This window comes from Gossypium hirsutum, chromosome D07 (genome assembly GCF_007990345.1).
Source record: "Gossypium hirsutum isolate 1008001.06 chromosome D07, Gossypium_hirsutum_v2.1, whole genome shotgun sequence".
NCBI classification, from domain to species: Eukaryota; Viridiplantae; Streptophyta; class Magnoliopsida; order Malvales; family Malvaceae; genus Gossypium; species Gossypium hirsutum.
Genome location: NC_053443.1, coordinates 32,743,595 through 32,764,688, shown reverse-complemented (window position 1 = coordinate 32,764,688; position 21,094 = coordinate 32,743,595). Strand labels below are relative to the sequence as shown.

The 21,094-nt window shown below is 33.9% G+C and overlaps 3 protein-coding genes across 16 annotated transcripts; 2 read left to right on the top strand and 1 right to left on the bottom strand.

The window, feature by feature from the left end:
• The first annotated feature begins 5,573 nt into the window (after nt 1–5,573).
• Nucleotides 5,574–7,567, top strand: LOC107954693 (serine/threonine-protein kinase OXI1). Its single transcript, XM_016890328.2, has 2 exons — nt 5,574–6,340; nt 6,433–7,567. The coding sequence occupies exons 1-2, from the start codon at nt 5,937–5,939 to the stop codon at nt 7,295–7,297; spliced, it is 1,269 nt and encodes a 422-aa protein (XP_016745817.1). The 5' UTR covers nt 5,574–5,936; the 3' UTR covers nt 7,298–7,567.
• A 1,996-nt stretch (nt 7,568–9,563) lies between these two features.
• On the bottom strand, nt 9,564–15,112 carry LOC107954691 (L10-interacting MYB domain-containing protein-like). 5 transcript variants are annotated; one of them, XM_016890324.2, is made up of 4 exons: nt 14,966–15,112; nt 11,284–11,617; nt 11,079–11,199; nt 9,564–10,312 (listed from the first exon to the last, which is right to left on the bottom strand). In XM_016890324.2, exons 2-4 carry the CDS (start codon nt 11,587–11,589, stop codon nt 10,293–10,295), a joined length of 447 nt encoding a protein of 148 aa, XP_016745813.1. In that variant the 5' UTR covers nt 11,590–11,617; nt 14,966–15,112; the 3' UTR covers nt 9,564–10,292. The 5 variants fall into 5 exon arrangements, with proteins under 5 accessions (XP_016745813.1, XP_040952480.1, XP_040952481.1 ...); XM_041096546.1 differs by having other exon boundaries at nt 11,106–11,199; XM_041096547.1 differs by having other exon boundaries at nt 11,106–11,199; nt 11,284–11,528; nt 14,966–15,086.
• On the top strand, nt 11,643–16,196 carry LOC107954692 (probable inactive ATP-dependent zinc metalloprotease FTSHI 5, chloroplastic). Of its 10 annotated transcripts, XR_001699653.2 has the most exons (6): nt 11,650–12,435; nt 12,626–12,722; nt 12,759–12,853; nt 14,606–14,721; nt 14,891–15,291; nt 15,411–16,196. XR_001699653.2 is itself a non-coding variant. In XM_041096548.1 (5 exons), the coding sequence occupies exons 1-4, from the start codon at nt 12,211–12,213 to the stop codon at nt 14,652–14,654; spliced, it is 459 nt and encodes a 152-aa protein (XP_040952482.1). In that variant the 5' UTR covers nt 11,654–12,210; the 3' UTR covers nt 14,655–14,721; nt 14,888–14,946. The 10 variants fall into 10 exon arrangements, 4 of the variants coding, with proteins under 4 accessions (XP_040952482.1, XP_016745814.1, XP_040952483.1 ...); XR_005915638.1 differs by having other exon boundaries at nt 11,643–12,435; nt 12,633–12,853; XR_005915637.1 differs by having other exon boundaries at nt 11,649–12,435; nt 12,626–12,853.
• Nucleotides 16,197–21,094: the final 4,898 nt, after the last annotated feature.

Genomic DNA, 21,094 nt, shown 5'->3' with positions numbered 1-21,094 from the left:
AGCTCAAGATAAAAATAATTTAGTGACTATGACTCAAGTGGACAACTTTGAATTAATATATAAATAAATGATGGAATTATAGATAATGTTACATATAAGCATATTATACATTAAGGATGTGGAATGGAGAGGAGGAGGAGGAAAATAAATGATTATTCAACTAGCATGAGTTTTCATTAAAAATTTCCAATTTGCATGTTTTAGGTTCAAGGACTAAATTGAATAAAAGTAATATTTTAAGGGTAAATTGGTAAAAATGTCAAAAAGTGACCAAATTGCATGAAATGAATTTTTTATTATTTAAATTAATAAATTGAATGAAATATTAATTTAGATCATGATTGGGTGGAAATTTGAGGAAAATAGACAATTACCAAAATGTCCTTGAATTTTTGGTATTTCTGCAATTTAGTCTGGTAAGTTCGTGTAACTTGAATTATATTCTTAAATACTTGAAATGTATGTTATTGATGTGAATATGATTTGAATGTTCATTGTATGAAAATTGATGAAACATTGATATATTTGGTAAAAAGGGGAATAATGCATTGAATGGATGTATGAATGTTTATCACACTATCCATTAATTCTATTGGTAATTTTGGATGTTTTGATTCTAGTTATAGTGACATGTATGAGTTAAATTGGCCAACGTTGGCTCATTAATGTTTTGATTTTGATTGATTTTAAATATGAATGCTTGATGAAATGAAATGTCAGTAAATTAATTTGTAAACTCCGGTAATGCTCTATAACCCTATTTTGGAGATGGATACGGGTTAGGGGTGTTACATCCACAAACGAGATATAATATTGATAACTAGCAGAAAAACAAGGGGCAGGCCCCCAAAGGTCAGTGAAAATCAGTTCAAGTGGTACAGAGTAAACAGATGTAGCAGACTTAAATGGTAATTTATGCATTTTCCCAAGTGCACAGGCATTACAAAGGACGAAACTGTGGTACGATGAATACTGATATTACAAGCACACAAGACATGATTCAATACATCAGTAAAGGGGTGACCAAGTCGTAGATGCCATCTAGTAATCTTAACTATACTTTTTAGAACCACTGGATCTACAGCCACTGGACGAGACACAAAGGGGGAAGGAGCTGAGTTATTAGAAGTAGTAAAGGCAAACTCATTAGAGGACATGGGCAACAACTGGTACAACCCATTAAACTCAATGCCTTGGAGCAAAACCCTGTGAGTCGCCAAATCCTTTACATAACAACACGAAGGATGAAATTCAAAGAACACCTTATTATCTTTTGTAAACTTAGAAATAGACAAAAGACTCTTGTGAATGTCAGGTACATAGAGCAGATTGTTAATGGATAAGTTGTGAGAACCAGAAGAAATAGAGGATTTACCAATATGAGAAATAGTGGCGTAACTACCATTTCCCGCAATTACTTTACCTTGACCAGTGTAAGAGTTGTAGTTGGTGAACTTAAGAGTTGTAGTTGGTGAACTTAACTGGATCACTAGTCATGTGAGTAGTAGCACACTATCGAGGTACCATAGAGGATTAGTAACAACGCTAGATGTGGCTGTGCTAGAAGCAACAGAAGCTTGCAGAGCAGTTGGAGTTCCTGCACTCGAAACAACAGATGGATGGAAAGTAGGTTGATAAACTGTAGAGGGCACAAAATGAGTTTTAAATGGGTAAGGCTCAGAAAAAAAATGATTCATATAACAGAGGTGGGCTGAAAAATTCCCTGAGCCTGTATGGGTTATGGATCCAGGAGAAGGAGAACTCGAACCATTAGTAACCTCATCGTCATAAGTGGAGTCATATCTGTAAAAACACCTGCAAGCAACGTGACCTATCTTTCCATAGATCTGGCATTGCGGTCGCAATATCCCCCCAAATCGTGCACGACCACGACCACGACCATGAGAGAACCCAGTAGCCCGATTAGAGCTAAACGATTGTGGTGGAGGATAACTGGTATAAGCAGAAAGCGATAGGGTAGATCGATTAGTCATATCTAAATTCGTAAAAAAAATTGAATCTGTGAAAGATGGGCCTATTGTTGAGCCTCAATATCCAATAAGGCTGTAGTAATTCCTTGTAAATCAAAAAGAATCTGTGAAAGATGTGATCAAACTCCGGTGGAAGATCGTTAACAATTGCCAACTATTGTTCCGCCAAAGAAGCATGTTGGTTACAACTGGCTAAAGAGCCATAGAAATGCTTGATACCGACCAGATAAGCAGACATGGAAAGATCATTCTTTTTGAAGTTGTGGAGAAGAGAGCGATAATGCATAGCCTTGGTAGTAGATTGCGTACCAAAGATTCGAGTCAGCGTTTGCCAGAGTTCAAAGGTAGACGAGGAACTCCCAATTAACTGATTGTGCAAAGAGGCACTAACAGTGGAAAGAAGCCACACCGAGAGAGCGAAATCTTTCTACTCATATTGAATGAACGTTGAATTCTCCACAAAAAACACCATCATCGTTAGTCAACATTCGAGGTGAAATAGTAAGCGAGCCATCAATGTAAGAGTGAAGGCGATGGGTCTTGATAACAAAAAACACATGTTGTTTTCAAGCAAGGAAGTTATTGTCGTCGACTAAAATGGCAACCTTTTGAGAAGTAGACACAACAGGATTAAAGAACTTTGCAATCGCAATCACAGAGTCTGCAGAACCAAAATTCATGGCCAAAAAGTGAAAAGAAAAAAATTCACTCTGATACCATGACAGAATAATGACGAAAAAGGAAATTGTTCTCTTAATAATATAAAACAAGGTGCCATAGTGCTCCTTATATACGAGGGATATAACAGCATTTGTAAAGGAATAATTTCATAAGAGACAAAGGAAGGTGAATTTGTTAAGCCTAGTGAACTGGAGTTTGTTCAGAATTAGATGAGCTGAGTTGGTTATTCTGTTTGTTATTCATTTCTCCTAATAGGTACTTTAATATACTTGTTATTATGGTCATTTTTGGTATGTTGATGTTGTCTTAAGAATAACCTATTGTGACATGTTTTAGTACCTATACGGACTAGGTTTGTATGCATGAAATGAAACGTATGGACATGTTTAGGTAAGTGATGTTTGGATGCAAGTTGTGGTGTCTTTGAATGACATATTGGTTAGATGAATTAGATTGTTTAAAATGGCAATGTTAGGTGTGTTTAGATGATGATTAGGTCTTTTGAAAGTGTGCACAATTGGATTGTATATTCATGCATAGTTTGGTTATGAAATGACTTGATTTTAGGCAAAGTTTGGGTTTACACGGCTTGGGACACGGGCGTGTGACACAGCCTTGTGAGGCACACGGCCTGGTGACATGCCCGTGTGTCATCTGAGGATTTCTTAGGGTTCAAGTCAATGAGTTACACATCTTAGCACACAACTTGGTACATAAGCTTGTGGGGCTACTCAGAGAGCTACACGGCCTAGCACATGGGCATGTGACACAGTTGTGTGACCCTACTCAATGAGTTACACGGGTGAGGACACGACCGTGTGACCCCTGTTTCCAAATTGTGCAACTTCTTTCTAAACTTTCCAAATTGTTTCAAATTAGTCCTGAATTGTTTCTAAGCTATTTCTAGGGCCTCTAAGGCTCGATTTAGGGACGAAATGTATGAGAATGAATGGTTTATAATATATTTAAATTATTAAATGTTATGATGTTTAAATGTTTTTTATTGTACGGTAATGCTCTGTAACCCTAATTCGACGATGGAGACGGGTTAGGGGTGTTACAAAAATGTCTAAATATATCTAGTCCCACTTCTCTCAGCCAATTTTAGCTTCTTTTAACAATGTTTCTAACCCATTTTTATACTAAAAATGCCCCTAAACGTGTTTCTTTGATTGGTTTAAGAGTTGGACAAGGGCTACCCCTACGGTCTTTTTTGTCTACCTCATCAGCGATATCACGATATCCTCGTCAGTCTTAACTTGGAGGCTCCCTTAAGAGTTGGATATCGTGATACCCATGCTTGGGAGTTGGACAAGGGCTATAAATACTAGGCCTAAGGTTGGAAGGGGCCCAAAAAAAGCTTTTTCTTCAATTTTTAAGATGAAAACAATTTTAGCCTTTTAAGTCTTTTGATCGACGCTTCATTGCAGACATGAAAAAAAAGAAAAAAAATAGAAGGGGCCTCGATTTTTTTATTTTATTACTAGTTTTATTTTATTGTTTTACATTTTATAATTTTTTTTAAAAGGGCCCCAATTTATTGTTACGCCTAGGTCCCCAAAAATGTCAAGAACGGGCCTGAAATTTTGTAAGGATTGTTTCTTTGTTTGCTCATTTGTTTACTCTTTTGAGAGGGTTTAAGTCTTAAGATTTGGGTAGAAATCTTAAGGAAGTTGTAAGGTTAAACCTTGTCGTCAGGTTTATAAAATTAGAGAATTTGGGAAAATTTTTGGAGGTAGAAAGCTAAGGTAGTAGAGTAGGCAATTGGGGTTGAATCACTCTAAATCATTCGTGTTTATTGTTTCATTTTATTGTCTTTGCTACCACAATTTTTAAAGATCAATTCACCCCCTCTTGGCTATTACGATTGATCGATTGAGCTAACACTCCCTTACCAACCCAAATTCAACCATTAACATTATGTACTATAACTACCGACTCTACTTCTTCTACTTCTTCTTTCAATTTTAACTTATAACACCAATTCAAATAAAGGAATTTACTGTAAGCATAAAAAAAATAATAAGGGTACTTAGGTGACTTTTATAAGTGAATTGATATCTGGTAACTCTAATAAGAAATTAGATTTACGGTACGATGCACCCATGATGTAGGTAAAAAAAAATTATGTTATAAAAATATTCATTAAAAGTTCATATAAAAATTAATTGATGTTTTGGTTATAATGGTAAACATAAATATTTATATTTATTATACATGATGTTTTGGGTTCAAATCTTAGTATGATCAATCTTTTTATTTCTTTATTATATAGTAAAGGACAAAATTACTAATGTTTCTTAAACTAAATCAGCGGTCAAACCGGTCAAATTAAAAAATTATTAAAATTCAAAATTAATAAAATTTGATTCAATCGATTTGTATCAGTTCCTGAGACAATCGAGTCAAAGCCTCTCTTCAGATCGGTTCCTGATCCAACCGGTTCGACCTACTAATCCAATATGGTTCAAACAACATTGAAAATACTCATAAAGTATAGTTTAATTTGTATATGAGATGATATTTTAACAATTTCACAACTGAATTGATATCTGATGAATTAGTGATCTAAACTCAATAATAAGTATGAATTAAAATAAGTAGGGATATTAACCAAAAATAAGTTGTTGTCATCTCCATGAAAAATTAAACTGGAAAGTTGTAATTTGATTTGTTCCATTACCATAGCGTTGCGAGGAGTTTTGGTCCGTGATAACAGTTACTTAATTGGAACCCCCGAAAGGTAAGCATTGTTTGTTACACCCTTCCATGCATTAGCTTACGTATGAAAAACGGTTAAAAAAAAGTAGTTGCACTCGTAAAAAAAGGAAACAATAAAAAAGACTTTAAAAGGTAACTTTCGGTGGGAACTCGTTACAGCTTCGCCCACCAGCTGAAGCAACAGCTTTCCAGAACAGCAATACCGATGCGTAATCACTCATATCACCCGATTCCCCCCTTTGTTTCTATAAATAAATAAAATTATTTGTTAATAATAAATCAAAATTAAAAATCCCTTTGATGACGCCACGTCACGCGTAATAGCCAAATTATCTCACGTGGTCCAAATCCAGTGTAATACAAATTAACTCGTTTTTTCCAATTTTTGATTCCTTATAAATTGAAAACCAATCCTCTGTCATAAATTCTCGCCGCCAACATTATCATTCTCATCTTTCATACAATTGAAACTTTGTATTTCTTCTTCTCCCTCAAACACCCAGGAAGCAATCTTAAAAACCAACCGTCCAGCCTCCGTCCGCCATGGTCGACGCTAAACAATTCAACGTGCATTCAGTACCATCACTCAAATTAGATTGCCTAGAAGTAGTGACGGCTGTAGGACGAGGAGCGAAAGGAGTGGTGTTTCTTGCCAGAGATAAATTGAAGGAGGAAATTTTAGCTTTGAAAGTTATATCTAGAGATTCCATCGAGAAGAGTAATAAAGGAGTGAAGGGTAACAATGGAATTGAAAGGAACGAGTATAGAAGGGTTAGATTTGAACAGCAAGTGTTGATGAATTTTAACCACCGGCTTTTGCCGCAATTGCGAGGAGTTTTAACAACCGATAAAGTCGTTGGTTTTGCCATTGATTATTGTCCCGGTCGTGATCTTAATTCTTTGAGAAGGAAACAGACTGAGAAAATGTTTACCGACGATGTTATAAGGTAAAAAAGTAAGAACCAAGTAATTTCATATATCATTTTCCTGGGAACCAAACACATGTTAATTGTTTTGTTCATAATTTCTTTCTTCTTAGGTTTTATGCAGCGGAATTGGTTCTCGCTTTGGAGTATCTTCATAATTTAGGAATTGTTTACAGAGATTTGAAACCTGAAAATATCATGATCCAGGAAAATGGCCATATCATGCTTGTCGATTTCGATCTTTCCACGAAACTTTCTCCAACACCTCCCAATTCGGTCACTCAGAAGCCGCCGGACTCTGTCAAGAGAAATCGATTCTTTCCCTTTAAAAGGTACTTCAACTCGGGTATCGCCCCTTACGACTCGTCCTACCAAGCGCTCGTCAACTCGGAACATATTGAGTCAGGCTTTGTAAATAAATCCAACTCGTTCGTTGGAACAGAGGAATACGTGGCGCCAGAAGTCATATCCGGCAAAGGTCATGATTTCTCTGTGGATTGGTGGTCCCTGGGGATCGTTCTACACGAAATGCTGTACGCCACGACACCGTTTAGGGGATCAAACAGGAAAGAAACTTTTTACCGCATTCTAACGAAATCGCCGGAACTAATGGGGGAACCGACACCGTTGAGGAACATGATAAGGAAATTGTTAGAGAAGGATCCAAAGCAAAGGATCACACTGGAGGGAATCAAGGGACACGATTATTTCAAGGGGATTGATTGGGAACTAATTCTTCTAATCCAACGACCTCCGCATATTCCGGCACAATTAGTATTGGAGGAGGGGTTTTCAGAGGAGGGCAGGGAAGGAATTAAAAGAATTGATGTGGAGTTGTTTGTACAAGGAATATTCGCAAATGGTGGCCGCAGAAATATGGTTAAACAACAGGACACTCCTAATGTATATAAAAACAATACATGGCTCAAACCCGAAATTCTTCGCCCTCGTGAACCTAATCCCTTTTCTATTTTCTAACTCCACCGTTGCACTATGATCATCACTATTATCCCTCCTTTTCTTTTTATTATTAATTAAGATTAACAGGGTTTTTTACTTAGACATCATAATTAAAGAGTTGACTTCGCACTAACATACCCTATTCTTACCAAGTAGATGAATAGTGATTTGGCTCTTCTTTTTCTTGTAAATTGTGAGACTGGGTTCAATTTTGAATTACATCACTTTACTTTATAAAGTTATCATTAATTTATCAGTTTTCATAAAGCAAATAGATTAATTTAATAATTAAAGTTGCCTTTTATTAACAGCTTGTTTAATACTAATATAACATATTTAATGAATACTATACGAAATATTTATATGGCATTTAAGATCTAAATACTAATTTTTTTTTCTATATCTAGTATTTCAATTACTGCTTATCGAAAGGGTGACCTTTCATCCGAGTTTTGTCCCTAACCAATTTACCCTCTAGTTTCGGCTAAGGGCCATTACGCAAATGCAATATTTATATGGTTTAAGTTGACTTTTGTTTTCAATGAATTTTTCTTTTTCTTGAAAGATAAGAAGAGATACAATTAATTAAACTACACTAAAAGGATTATTTGTGAACACATGCAACCTTTCTACTTATTAAAAGTTGTTTAGTCTTCAAGAGGGATGAATGTGCCTAATTAGAGTTGATTTTGAGGGTGTTGATTTTTTTTTTTTTTGTGAATGACAATAACAAGGCAAAATCTGAACAACAAATGTGACTTGAACTCAGATTACACCTGAAAATGTGAATACCTGGGAAGGTCAATACCCTTAACCATCCGGCCATCACATGAGATTCTGAGGGTATTGATTCTATTATCCTTTTTAGTATTTTTTTTGGGGACATCCATATTAGTATCCTAAACTTTTATAATTATCATTTTGCATGATTTGTGTTCATTTCTTGGCTGCAACTTCATTTCTAAAGCTTTGTAATTAGACCCTTATTTACGGGCCGGGGAGATTGCAGTAATTAGACCATTCATTTCTAAGGGCCAGTTCTTCATTGCTTTTGAAAAGTACTTTTGAAAACTGCTGTGGAAAAGTGCTTTTGAGAAGTGCTTTTGAAAATTTTGAGTGTTTGGTATTGCTGTCAAAAAGTGCTTTTAAAAAATAAAATGTCCATTTTAGACATGATATTGTAAAGTAACAAATATGTATTTAAATAATGTTCAAATTAGTTAATATTATGATATTTATGCAAAAATATAAAAATAATTTATTATAACTTATTGTTAATATTTTAATATATAATATTAATTTTAAATATTTCTAAGTAATTAATATTAATTATTTATTAAATTTAATTAGAATATATAACTATATTTAAATATAATAATTAAATATTTGTAATTAGATATTGACACAATTGTATTATTATAAAAATTATTTTTTTAATTAATGCTTTTAACACATTTGTATTATTTTATTTTAAAATGTATTTGAATATATAACTCATATTAGATATTAACATAATATAGAAAACATAAACCTAACAAATTAAAATATTACATATATTTGGATTGAAGTTTTAAAAAGGGGATAATATTTATATATCAGATATAAATATTAAAAATTTTACAATTGCATTTACAATTTAAAGTGAATTCATTAAACTAGAAGCTATAGCATCTCTTGTTAATTCCATTTCAAAACTACTAAAATTGTTTGATACACCGTCATTGTCACTTTCATCATCGTCGTCGTCGTCGTCATCATCACTTCCTCGACCATGCACATTTTCTGAATCAATATTATTCTCATATGCCCAGTTACTATCTTCGTATTCCATAAAATCTGCATTATTTCGACCGACATGTTTTCGGATAAAATTGTGTATCGTCATTGTAGCAACAACGATCATCGTTTGCTTTTCAAAACTATAACTTGGCATATCCCTTAAAATGGCCCATTTTTTTTCAAAACACCAAAAGTTCGTTCAATCACACTACGTAATGATGAATGTGAATGATTGAATATCTCTTCTTTACCAGATATCGGTCTACCTCTACGGAAGTCAGGTAAATGATATCGCTGACCTTTATATGGTCCGAGATAACCTTTCATTTGAGGATACCCAGAATCAACAAGATAATATTTTCCTACAAGTCACATATAAATAAAATATCTAACCATTTGGAGGGTGCAGAAATTTGTATTTTGGATCTCGAATTGCATCAAGAAATATTCTAGTGTCATGTGCCTATCCTTCCCATCCAGCCATGACAAATGTGAAACACATATTAAAATCACATACTACCATAACATTTTGAGTCGGGATACCTTTTCTTCCAATATAGGGAATTTGTTCATTTGGTGGAAGAATAGCTGCAATGTGAGTACCATCAATTGCACCTATGCAATCCTGAACAAATAATAATAATAATCTCGTGCATATTTTTAGTCGACCAAATATATTAAAATATAATAATATAAAATTAAATTTTAACCTTAAAATGCGGCATATATCTAGAATCATTACATATTTGTTCGGGTATTGAGCTAAAAAAAGGATCTTCGGGTGCAATTCGATCAGTGGCCATCCTTGAAACTTTCTCAAGCACAATTGCAAAGTGTCGACTTATTGTTGATCCAAATCTTTGAAATCTTTCTCGACATTGGGAAACTTTTGCACCGGTGCCCAAGATGTATAAAAAAATTCCCAACATTTCAGTAGAAGATGTTTCTTGAAGTTTGCAAGTTGTATCTTGTCTCCAAAACTCTCAGCAAACTTGTGAATACCATTTTAGACATCCTAAAATTAATCATACAACGTGATTCGTGACCGTCAAGGATCTCTCGGACCCATGTCTCACCTGAGTGTTTTGAATCCATGCATGGTTGCCTCAATATATACTTCTCGTAATATAATTACACGGAAGAAGATGCAACAACAAATAATCGGTTAAAACATTCCATGCGTTGTAAAATCTCTTTCTTTTCCCTTTCATCGTCACTTTCATCACCGCTATAATCATCGACTGTACTCATCACCTGTGAATAAATTTTATATCCAAAATAACATATAAACAACTATTGATAAAACTAATTTAGTAAAAAATAAGTAGAATATAAATTCAATATCTAAAGACCAAACATAAACAACTTTTAATAAAACTAGATTACACATAAATAAGTAGAATATAAATTCAATATCCAAAAACCAAACATAAATAACTATTGATAAAACAAGTTTAGCATTGTTGTTTAGTCACATAATAGAAATCTTTGAACCCTAAAAGATCAGAAAATTTTCAACTATCCTCCATTTCCGTCTTAAGCCACAAAGTTCTAATCCTGGGATTAATTGATAAAAACATAATTCACTTGTCCTTATTGAGCAATAATCTAAGTGCGAAAAAGTATAGCGGACTAGCTTCTGGAACTTCTTCCGACATGCTGTCAAGCATTTTGACTGCTTGTGGAATACCAAATGGATCCATAACAGGAGTCAAACTAGATGTGGCTTGACTCATACTGTCAGTTGCATTGCATAATTTTTCTATTTGATTGGATAATCTTGCAGCCCCTCTAATTTGCTTTGAGGATTTCTTTCTTCCAGTTTTAAAATGTGAACTTGACATCTCAGGGTTTTTTCTTTTTTGATTGTTTCCATCAATTTGAAAATCATTTAAAATGTGAACATCATTTGAAATGTGAACATCATTTAAAATGTGAACATCATTTCTCATATTTTCTTCTTCATTCTCTTCAGGTATTTCGTTGTTAACATCCTCTAAAAAATCAGTAGAGAGTGTACCAGAAGAAGGTGCCCATGCTTTATCACCTGTTGCAACTATCCCCATGAACATTTGGTCTAACTTCACTTCGAATTCAGGATCAATGCCCGATGTTTTAAATTTTTTAGCTTCAGGCACAACCTACATATAAAATGATAGTTTAATAATAGTAATTATCAATAACATCATAAATAAGAAAAAAAATATTTAGAATTATTAATGTACCTGTAGCCTACTTTCCCTCCATTCATCCGATGCATCAACGGTTCTTTTTATAGGATTCCACCCTAAACCATTATCTTCGCCTTTAAGTTTTTTCCAAGCTTTCCATTCTTTTTTTAGGGCATCCCACCTATTTTTAAGTTGTCTTTGTGAAAAACTCTTGCCCGTTTCTTTCTCAAAGTTTGTCATTATTTTCAACCATCCATCCCTTGTGAAATGAGTACCAGGCCTATTGCCTTTCAATATCTCTTTAATACAAATATCACAAAACATTTCTGTCAATCTCTTATCCCACATTGCTTTTTTCATCACTAACTTCAATTGCCGAAGTACTCATCTATTGCGTATACGAACAAATTCGTTTCAGCCAGTAAAGCAATCAAGAAAATCAAATGTCACATAAGTATATATGCTTACATGTGTATCAAAATTTTAACTATATACATGAACAAATAACAGTAATAATGATAATAATGAAATAATCCAATAAATTGATTAACATGGTAAAATGATATAACTTTATCATTACCATCATTAAAAAATGAAAAAAAAATCACGAGAACACATATTAAAATTACTCTTGATGAAAATTTATAGGCACAAGTTTGTAATTAATATTTATGTAATTATAAGTTTGTAATTAATATTTATGTAATTAAAAATAGTTTGTAATTAAGATGATTATTAATTATTATTGCTTGTGAATAAATTTTAAAGTGATTTGTGAGATTTTAGTCCCTTTGTTTCATTCAAGAAAATCTAACTCAGTTTTGTTTCAAAAAAAAATCAACTCAGTCAAAAGACCTTTTACATTCTTTTCTTCTCTCACACATCCTCTGCCATTCTCTCATTCTCTTCGATAAATTTTTCTCCCCCCATCTTTTATATCTTCTTCTTTTTTTCCCCTTCTTTTACCTAATTGCTTCCCAAATGTCTCTTCAGATTGCTTGGGACTTAGCCCAAACCCTGGTTTGTAACCTAGGAATGGATCTATGGACAGATGACTTTAAATGGTTTGTTTGGTTTCTCATTCGAAGTGCTATCTATGGATATATTTTGTATCATGCATTCTGCTTCCTTAGAAGAAAAGTTCCAGGAGTTCTTGGTTATGGACCTATACGTAAAGATCCAAACATGAGAAAACTGCGGAGAGTGGTATTATTTCCTTCCCTTTTTAATATTGCCTTTTTACTTTATTCTATTTTTTTGTTATAACTACAGTGTTTTTATGAGTGCAAATTCTTATGATGCTGTTTTGGTAGAGGTTTTCTTGTGGCTTTGTTAGGCATTTGTTTTCTATACAATGGACTTTTGTAGTCTGGTATTAAGATTGTTTTTATCTTAGTTTGCAGAAAGGCTATTTTAATTATAGGTGGAGGAGGATCAAACGCAAGAAAAAGGCTGGCATTGATCCTATAAGAACTGCTTTTTATGGAATGAAGGTTCAATTCTGACATTATAGGACCAATATTTGCTAGGCTACACCTCTAAACTTAGGAACAATGTTCGTTCCCGTGCTTGGGGAGCTGGAATCAATTGTAGTTATCGTGTTGAACGATGCTGCATTGTTAAGGTTACAAGTTTCTGGTCTTTTTTTCCCTTTATTCCATTAGTTTTTAATAAGGTTGTGGAAAGCTGATATTTAAAATAAATGATTATAATATCTTTTGTTTCTTAAATATTGTTTCTTAATCTACAGATTCAGCTATGATCTTCTAGAAGCCTCTGAATTTATTTTACATTGCCTTCTTATTTAGGGATTTAGGTTAGCTAGGTTGAGTTCTACACCACCTAGATTTTATTTTGTTTTGGGGAACATTACAAAATAATTTCATACACTTAATTTTTGGCATATGGTGTTAATGAAAAAGAAAAATAAGGTATAAAATATATGTTTTAAATATTTTTCACATCTACTAATGCTATGTTATCCCACTCCATCAGTTCTATGTACCATCTTATCTTAGTTGGAAAAAAGATGCAAAGTGTTAAACCACATGGCATTTTTCATCCAGCTAAGGGCTTTAATTGGATATAAATAACTGTTAAGGAGCTCAATTTATTGCAGTAAAAAGAATAGGCATTTTGATGATATATTTAATTAATTAGTCATTTACAGAGCTATTTGAAAAGGATGGATCAATAGTACTTTGAAATAGAGTTTCAAAAAAGTGTTCAGCATTTTTCAGACATTTTGATTTCAAGTTTCTGTTTTTATGCTTGGAAAGCCAATTTTTAGCTTTTACAGAAGCTCAATGGCTCTTCTTTTTCTTTCCCTCCTGTAGGATCCAACCCTATATTCGTGTTAGTTGAGCTTTTTGATGTTCAAACTCTAGAAGCTGGGCCAAACTAGAAAATGTTCTTCTCACATTAGTATCATGTAATCATTTTAAGATCATATGATATGACACAAGAAGGAAAGAGTTGAGAATATAGAGTGAAACAATGTTGCTTTCTCTCTTTATTTTTCTTTAAGTATTCGCGTCTAATGCATATGCGGACATAAGTATAGAGATATGAACATAATATCTGTCCTCTATTATATACTTGGATAGTTTTAGCAATCTCTCCCATTTTATGGAAGACCAGTAATCAACTGGAAAAAAAATTATGCAATCAATGTCATGAACATAATATCTGTCCTCTGCTATATATTTCTGAGGTTAATGTGATTTGAAACTGTTTTAAACTATTCAACTATAAAAATGTTGCATTTTAACTTGTTAGCATGAGCATGTAAATTAATCTGTGCATTGTAAAGATCCTTCACTTGAATTTTTAGATTATACGAACCAATCAGTTTTGAAGTATTTCGACGATATGTTTCTTATATTCGGCCTATCAATGGGGTTAAGAATGTCATAAACTCTTAATCTATTACTGAAAATTGCAATAACTGTGATATTATAAAGTCCTGTTTGGTTGCTGAGAAATGTTTGGAAACTGGAAAATTAATTTCCAGTATTATATTCAAAAGTTTTAACTATTTGAAAACTGACCAATTTGAACTATATGTTTCTTGTCTTTGGCTTGTTAGTGGAATTAAAATGCAATAACCTATTGCTGAAAACAAAATCTGTTAAATATAGCTATTATGCTTTTTAAGTGTTTTTTGTGTCACATTGATTTGGACTTTGGTATATTAGAATGACTGAAGTCTAGTCTCTAATTAATTCATTGACTGGTTTTTGCCTTTTTAGCTTGAACTTTACATTCATTTAAGAAAGGTTTGCTTCCTTAAGTTAGATTAGAAGGATTGAACTTGAAACTGTTTCCTTTGTGAAGGTTTGTGCTTTACCACCTTGATTGGTCTGTTGTTATACAGGAACTTAAAGATTGCATTAAGGGATTGCTGTATTTGGTGGGAGTGGTAGAACATCGAATCCGGGTTTTCAGAACAGATGGATACGGATAGAGAGAGACACAGAGCCAGAGAAACAGGTTTTCTATTTTAACTCAATGTTTTTAGTTTTTGTTAGGATGAATGCATGGATTACAACCCCCAAATAAATAAAGCATGCCAAAACAAAGAAAGGGTTAAATTTCGGTTTGGGTTTTGATTCTAGAAACCCTATGCTAACATCATTTGTTTTGTCCATTATCTTAGCAGCCAATATCATCTGTTTCATCATGCATAAAAGTTCAGGCAACAAAACTCATCTTATGGAAAAAAAGATAAACTCACCAGTGGTGGAGAAGAGGAACAAAGCACCAGCAGAAGAACAAAGAACTAGCACCAGCAGAAGAACAAAGAACTAGCACCAGTAGAAGAACAAAGAAGCAGTAGAGGAAGAAGAACAAAGAAGCAGTAGAGGAACAAAGAACCAGCAAGAGAAGAGATGAGAGCAAAGAAGTAAAAGACCAGCTAAGAAGCAGCAGTAGTTTGTGTGTGGGGCTAAAAAAGTAAAAGACCAGCTAAGAAGCACTTTTTGGCCGAAAAAGCAGAAATTTTCTGCTTTTTCATCTGCCCAAAAGTACTTCAAGGAAGTTAGTCTACTGGCCCCAAATGAAGTATGTTCTTCATTACTTTTCACCCAAAAGCACTTTTGGGTGTAAAAGTGCTTTTCAACCGGATTAAAAAACTGGCCCTAAATGTTTTTGTGTTACTAATTATTTCATTTTTTATGCAGTTTGAGTTGCAGTCGTACAAAAAGGATCATATAAAGGTGGTCATACCAAACCGAATATTTAATTCGGTAGAATTATGGCTTGTTTGTGCACCATTAATAAATTGGCAGATTGTTAGGGTAATGAGACAATTCGGGTACCACCAACTTGTTCCCGCAAAGCTGATGAATATTGATGGATTGCATTCTACAACCAAGCGGAACACGCAGGAAATCCATTGGCCAGTTACCATGAATATTGGATAGAGTTATGGGCTAACCAATAGTAGACAGTGAGTAACGATTTTCCGTGCCAAGGCAATTACAAGTGTTCATCCATTTACAATGATTGGTTAAAGGAATACTGTAAATCGTATTTGCTCAATGGAGGCCGAGCCCTATTTCGGGCTTGATGTGGCCTTGTGAGGCATGCTGGCCATGCGCATGCCCAACCGCAATCTACATATTTCCTTAGTCTACTACATGATGATTATCGGATGTCATGTATGTCCTACCAAACAAGGGGTGGTTTAGGTCAGCAACGACATTCACCTATGAGTAGTTATCAACCAGAAATGCCTGGGTATGCTGCGGAGGGACAAACGGTAGATTCTTCTTGTAACACCCCAGGGACAAACAGTAGATTCTTCTTGTAACACCCCATATTGGACCTGATTGACGGGTCAAAGCTACAAGATGCCACATTTGTTTCCAAAGCAATTGGGATTGGTTACAAACAAATTTCATTGTTAATCATTAAATTACATGTATTAAAAGTGTAAAACATTATATAAAATCATTTTTGGGTCATATACGAGCTTACGAAAGCTTAATACCATCCCAGAGTCGAACTAGGATTAAACTGAAAAGTTTTCAAAACATTTCAAGTGGGTGTCGTGACTTCTAAGGCTTGGTGTCGCAACATTAAAGACAGTAATCAAGCTTCGCAACCTAGGGATCAAATTGTAAAATTTTCAAAATAAAACAAAATCAACGTGACAACCTCAATAGGGGATGCCACGATGAGAAGGATTGATGTCATACATTCAAGGGGCAAAGTCATGACTTTCATGATAGGTTACTAACATCCCAATTTTACACATTCTCTAACCAACGTATGGCAAACATGGATGCCCTCAAGGCCTCAAATGATCATTTAACATTTATACAACCTGTTTAGCAAAACAATTTCCAAATCATTAACATCATTATTATATACAACCATTAACCATTTCATTTATTTACAAAACCATTACTCAAATTGACCATTTGTAACCTTGAACAAAGTAAAGCTTATGTGCATGCCACCTTTCAACCAATGAGAGGAAGCCAAAAGCCATTTATGAAGAAAGTCACCTTTCAACCCGATTCAATTGAAGACAAACTCATTTTCAAAATCGTCTCAACAACCCTTGAAGCGTATATTTTTTTATTCAAGATCAAGTCTAAAAGACACTTGAATCCAATTCAATCAAATTCTCAAGCAAACATCTTGTCAAACTCAACTTTAATATCAAGTCTCGACGATCATTGTGTTGGAAAAATGAGTTTGAAAAACGCAGCGGAAAATAAATTTAGGGAAAAACCAAAATTTTAAATTTTTTTCAAAACAAGATCTTGGTTGTGATATCTAATGTAATAAACACTTAATCAAAATTGCACCGTTTTGATTCGTCTAGGATGAGCGCTTTGACCGCGTAGTTTTCTCTGCTATCCTCAAGCTCATGTCTGTCGAGTGTGGACTCGCTTCGAATTAGAAAATCTTACACAAAAATTATCAGTGAGGTAATTTTACAATTTTTCCAAACTTTTGGGTCAAGTTATAAATTAGAAAAATATCTTTATAAATTTTCTGGAATAATCTCTTTAGAGAATTTTCTCTCTACAACTTTCTCTTGGATTCAAGTGTGTGTAAATAATGACCCAATGCTCTCTTTATATAGGGAGAGTTTAGAGTGTTCAACTATGATTAAACTTAATCATTTTAATATTAAATTAATATAATCTTTATCTTGATAAATATTAGATTAAATTTAATATTAAATCTTATTAAAATAATAGAATATTTATCTACAAGATAAATATTAAATTAAATTTAATATTAAGATAATCACTTTAATATTAAATTAATAAAATACTATTAAGATAAGTATTAAATTAAATTTAATATTAAACTACTAAAATAATATTGTTTTTAGAATAATTGATCTAAAATTAAATTCTTTGGTAGAGTCCTACTAGGAGTGTAACTCTTCCACTGCTCAACCACTAACAACCAACTGCCGCCAGCCATCGGGACTTTGCCGTCCCAGCCACCAACACCGCCGTGTCTGGTGATGCAGGTGCGACACCCTTACGGCACCCCGAGCCATTAGGCTGCTACCAGTTCGGTTCGGGTCAATGACGACCCGACCAGTCCAGGTCAATGACGACTTGACCGGTTCAGTCTAGCCATCGGTTGGACCGTCGGTCCAGTTTCACATACCGGGCCTAGTTCGACCAATTTTTGGGTCTTAGTCTTGGTTTTGAACTCCAAAGCCTAATTTACGATTTTAGGTCCAAATTTCAAATTCAACTACCCATTGTGCCAATTGTCTAACTTGAAAATTAACTTCCAAAAATATCATATTAATTGATTTGATTAATTAATTTTACTTGATCAAAATTAATTTTTTCCAAAAATCACTTAGATTTTCCAAATTAATTTTTCAAGAAAATTCTTTAATCAAATTCTCTAGTTGAACAATTCTCACACCTAATTTAATTTCACATCGAATAAATCGACTCAATTAAATTATTCCCAAAATCGTAGAATTTTCTTCTAATTCAAATGTAGTTCAATTGAGCTTTTGTTGAGCTAGCGGAGGGAGGGACCAATAATACATATACAATTAGGCTCTAGTGATTGCAATTATGTCCAAAAGCATCATTCCGATAATTCACAATTACTTAATCATGGAGTCAGTCCACAAGAAGTAACATGATTGAAAACTCCTTATTGTATACTCTTTACGAAAGTAATTCATCCAACTGCTTTGTCCAATGACCTTATCATGTGTATGTTACCCTTATATGTGGTTTCTTAATGATTAATATGATCACTGTCAAGAAATGACTGTGATAAGTTGCTCGTTTGAGAACAAGCAACCCGTGGCCGTGTTCCATATTTATCAATCCACACAATGCCAATGAGAGGATATTATTAACTCTTTAATTGAGCTATGAATTCCACTGTTGCTATTAAAGCCATGCCATACACAAGTCATGTACCCAACATACCGGTTATGGGCTCGATCATCTTTAGAGCATAAGCCTCCACTTATATCAAAGCACATGAATTGCATACGCATGGTCAATGACTAACTCAGGATTTAGGTAAATCACATTGTACAAGCCCATTTGCCCGGGCCCAACAAAAAAACAAAAACACTACCCAAGCAAACTTAAGCCCAAAACCCGAACGGCCCAATACCCAAGCCCAAATAGCCCAAAACTCAATGACCCAAAAAAACCTAAAACTATCAGAAAAACCTAATCCCCCTAACCCTAGGTGCGCCACACCTAGGGTCGCCCACTTGCCCTCTGCCAGCCGCCATCGTCGTTCGGTCGCCACTAGACGTCCCATCCGCGTCCATCACCGCCCATTTGCCCACTTGCCCACTTGCCCACTTGCCGCGTCAACTCACCTGCAAACAATAAAGAAAAGGCAGCAGAATAGCAAAGAAAGGAGGCTTTAAAAAGCCGAAGCAAATGTAAAACAAGAGAGGGGGGACCGATTTGTTGTTTTGTAAAAAATGGGGGCTTCCAACAACTTTTGTAGGAAAAAAAGATTCAATCGAAAGAAAATAAAAAACAGATTCAAGGTGTTGTTCTTTTTTTTCTTTTCGATCTAGAAGGTTTTTTTAATTTTATTCTCTTTTCTTTTCGATTACATATATATAAATAAAGATAGTAAAATAAAGAAAAAGAGAAAAAAAATTACCTTTTTTTAGTTTCCGGCCACCGCGCACAGTGGCCGGCGCGACGGTGGCTATTGGCCGGAGCCCAGGCCGGACTGGGGAGAGGGTTTGAGAGAGAATGAAGTTTTTTTTTCTGAAAATGAAGGGAAATGAATTTTTTTGGAAAATTTTTGGAATATATAGGATATTAAAACGGCGCCATTTTGGGTAAGGGGATCCGCGCGTCGACCCGACCCGATCCGGGGATCCGCGTGCTTTTAATTTTTGGGCTATTTGCGCGCGCAGTCCCTCCTATTTTGCAGCGCGTTGCAATTTGGCCCTTTTTCATGATTTTCTTTTATTTTTTTAATTTAGCCCTGTAATTTCATTTTTGTTTCAATTTAGTCCTTTTTTATTTCGATTTCGCCCCGTATTTTTGCTTTTACTTCGATTTAGTCCTTTTTTAACACTTTTATTATTTTCTTCATTATTTTAATATATTATCATCTTTTAATATTACTATTATTATTATTATTATTATTATTATCATCATCATCATCTTTACCATTAATTATTAATATTAATGTTGTTATTATTACCATTATATTTCCATTTATATTTACTATGTAATTTTAAATAGATGTGCCATATTATATCATATTATTATTATATAAGTGCTTATATATATTTCATATATAATTTATTTAATATATATTAAATACTTTTTATATGTACATATTTATATATGTATATCTATATACTCCTTTTCCTCATGAATATATGTACACGTACTCATATATATATATTTATTTTATTTTAATAATTTTAAAATATACATATACATATTTTTCATATTTTATAATTTTCATATATTTTTCTTTATTTTTTTATGTATTTATTTGCTATGGTATACGCATGATTGATTTATTTTATTATTCATTTTTGTTCATTTCTTATTCACATTATCATGTTTATTATTCCATTGTGCACATAAATATCATGTTTCAAAAGGAAAAATATTTCTAATCGAGGCAATATTTAGCGTTTGGAAATTCGAGAAAACATACCCTAAGGTGCTGGGTGTTGTTTTTTCTCGTTCAACCAAATGGCTTAATATCCTTTTAAAAATTTTAAAATAAGGCAATGTTTTGCGTTTGGAAATTTGAGAAAACACGCCCTAAGGCGCTGGGTGTCGATTTTTCTCGTTCAACCAAATGGCTTAATATCCTTTTAAAAATTTTAAAATAAGGCAATGTTTTGCGTTTGGAAATTCGAGGAACGTGCCCTAAGGTGCTTGGTTTCGATTTCCTGTTTAACCAAATTGCCAAATATCCTCTTGAATTTTAATCCATGCCATTCGAGTTTTTTTTAAGGATCGTATTTTAAATTTCTTTAAAGTTTTCAGTTTTTCGACACTAAGACATTAATTAATCAACTAGGTACCAATTTTGGGCGTATCGAGGGTGCTAATCCTTCCTCGTGCGTAACTGACTCCCGAACCCGTTTTTCTAAATTTCGTGGACCAAACTTGTTGTTTTAATAAAATCAAATCGTTTATTAAAAACAACCACTTTTCGAGGTGATCCAATCACACCTCATCAAAAAGGATCGGTTGCGACTCCCATTTTCGTTTTCATTTTCCAAAACCCAAGTCGACCCCGTTTTCAATCAAAAAATGGTGTCAACAGCTTGGCGACTCCACTGGGGAAATAAAATAAGAGAGTCAAGCCACGAGTTTATTATTTCTTGTCTTTTTGTCGAAAGTTGAAA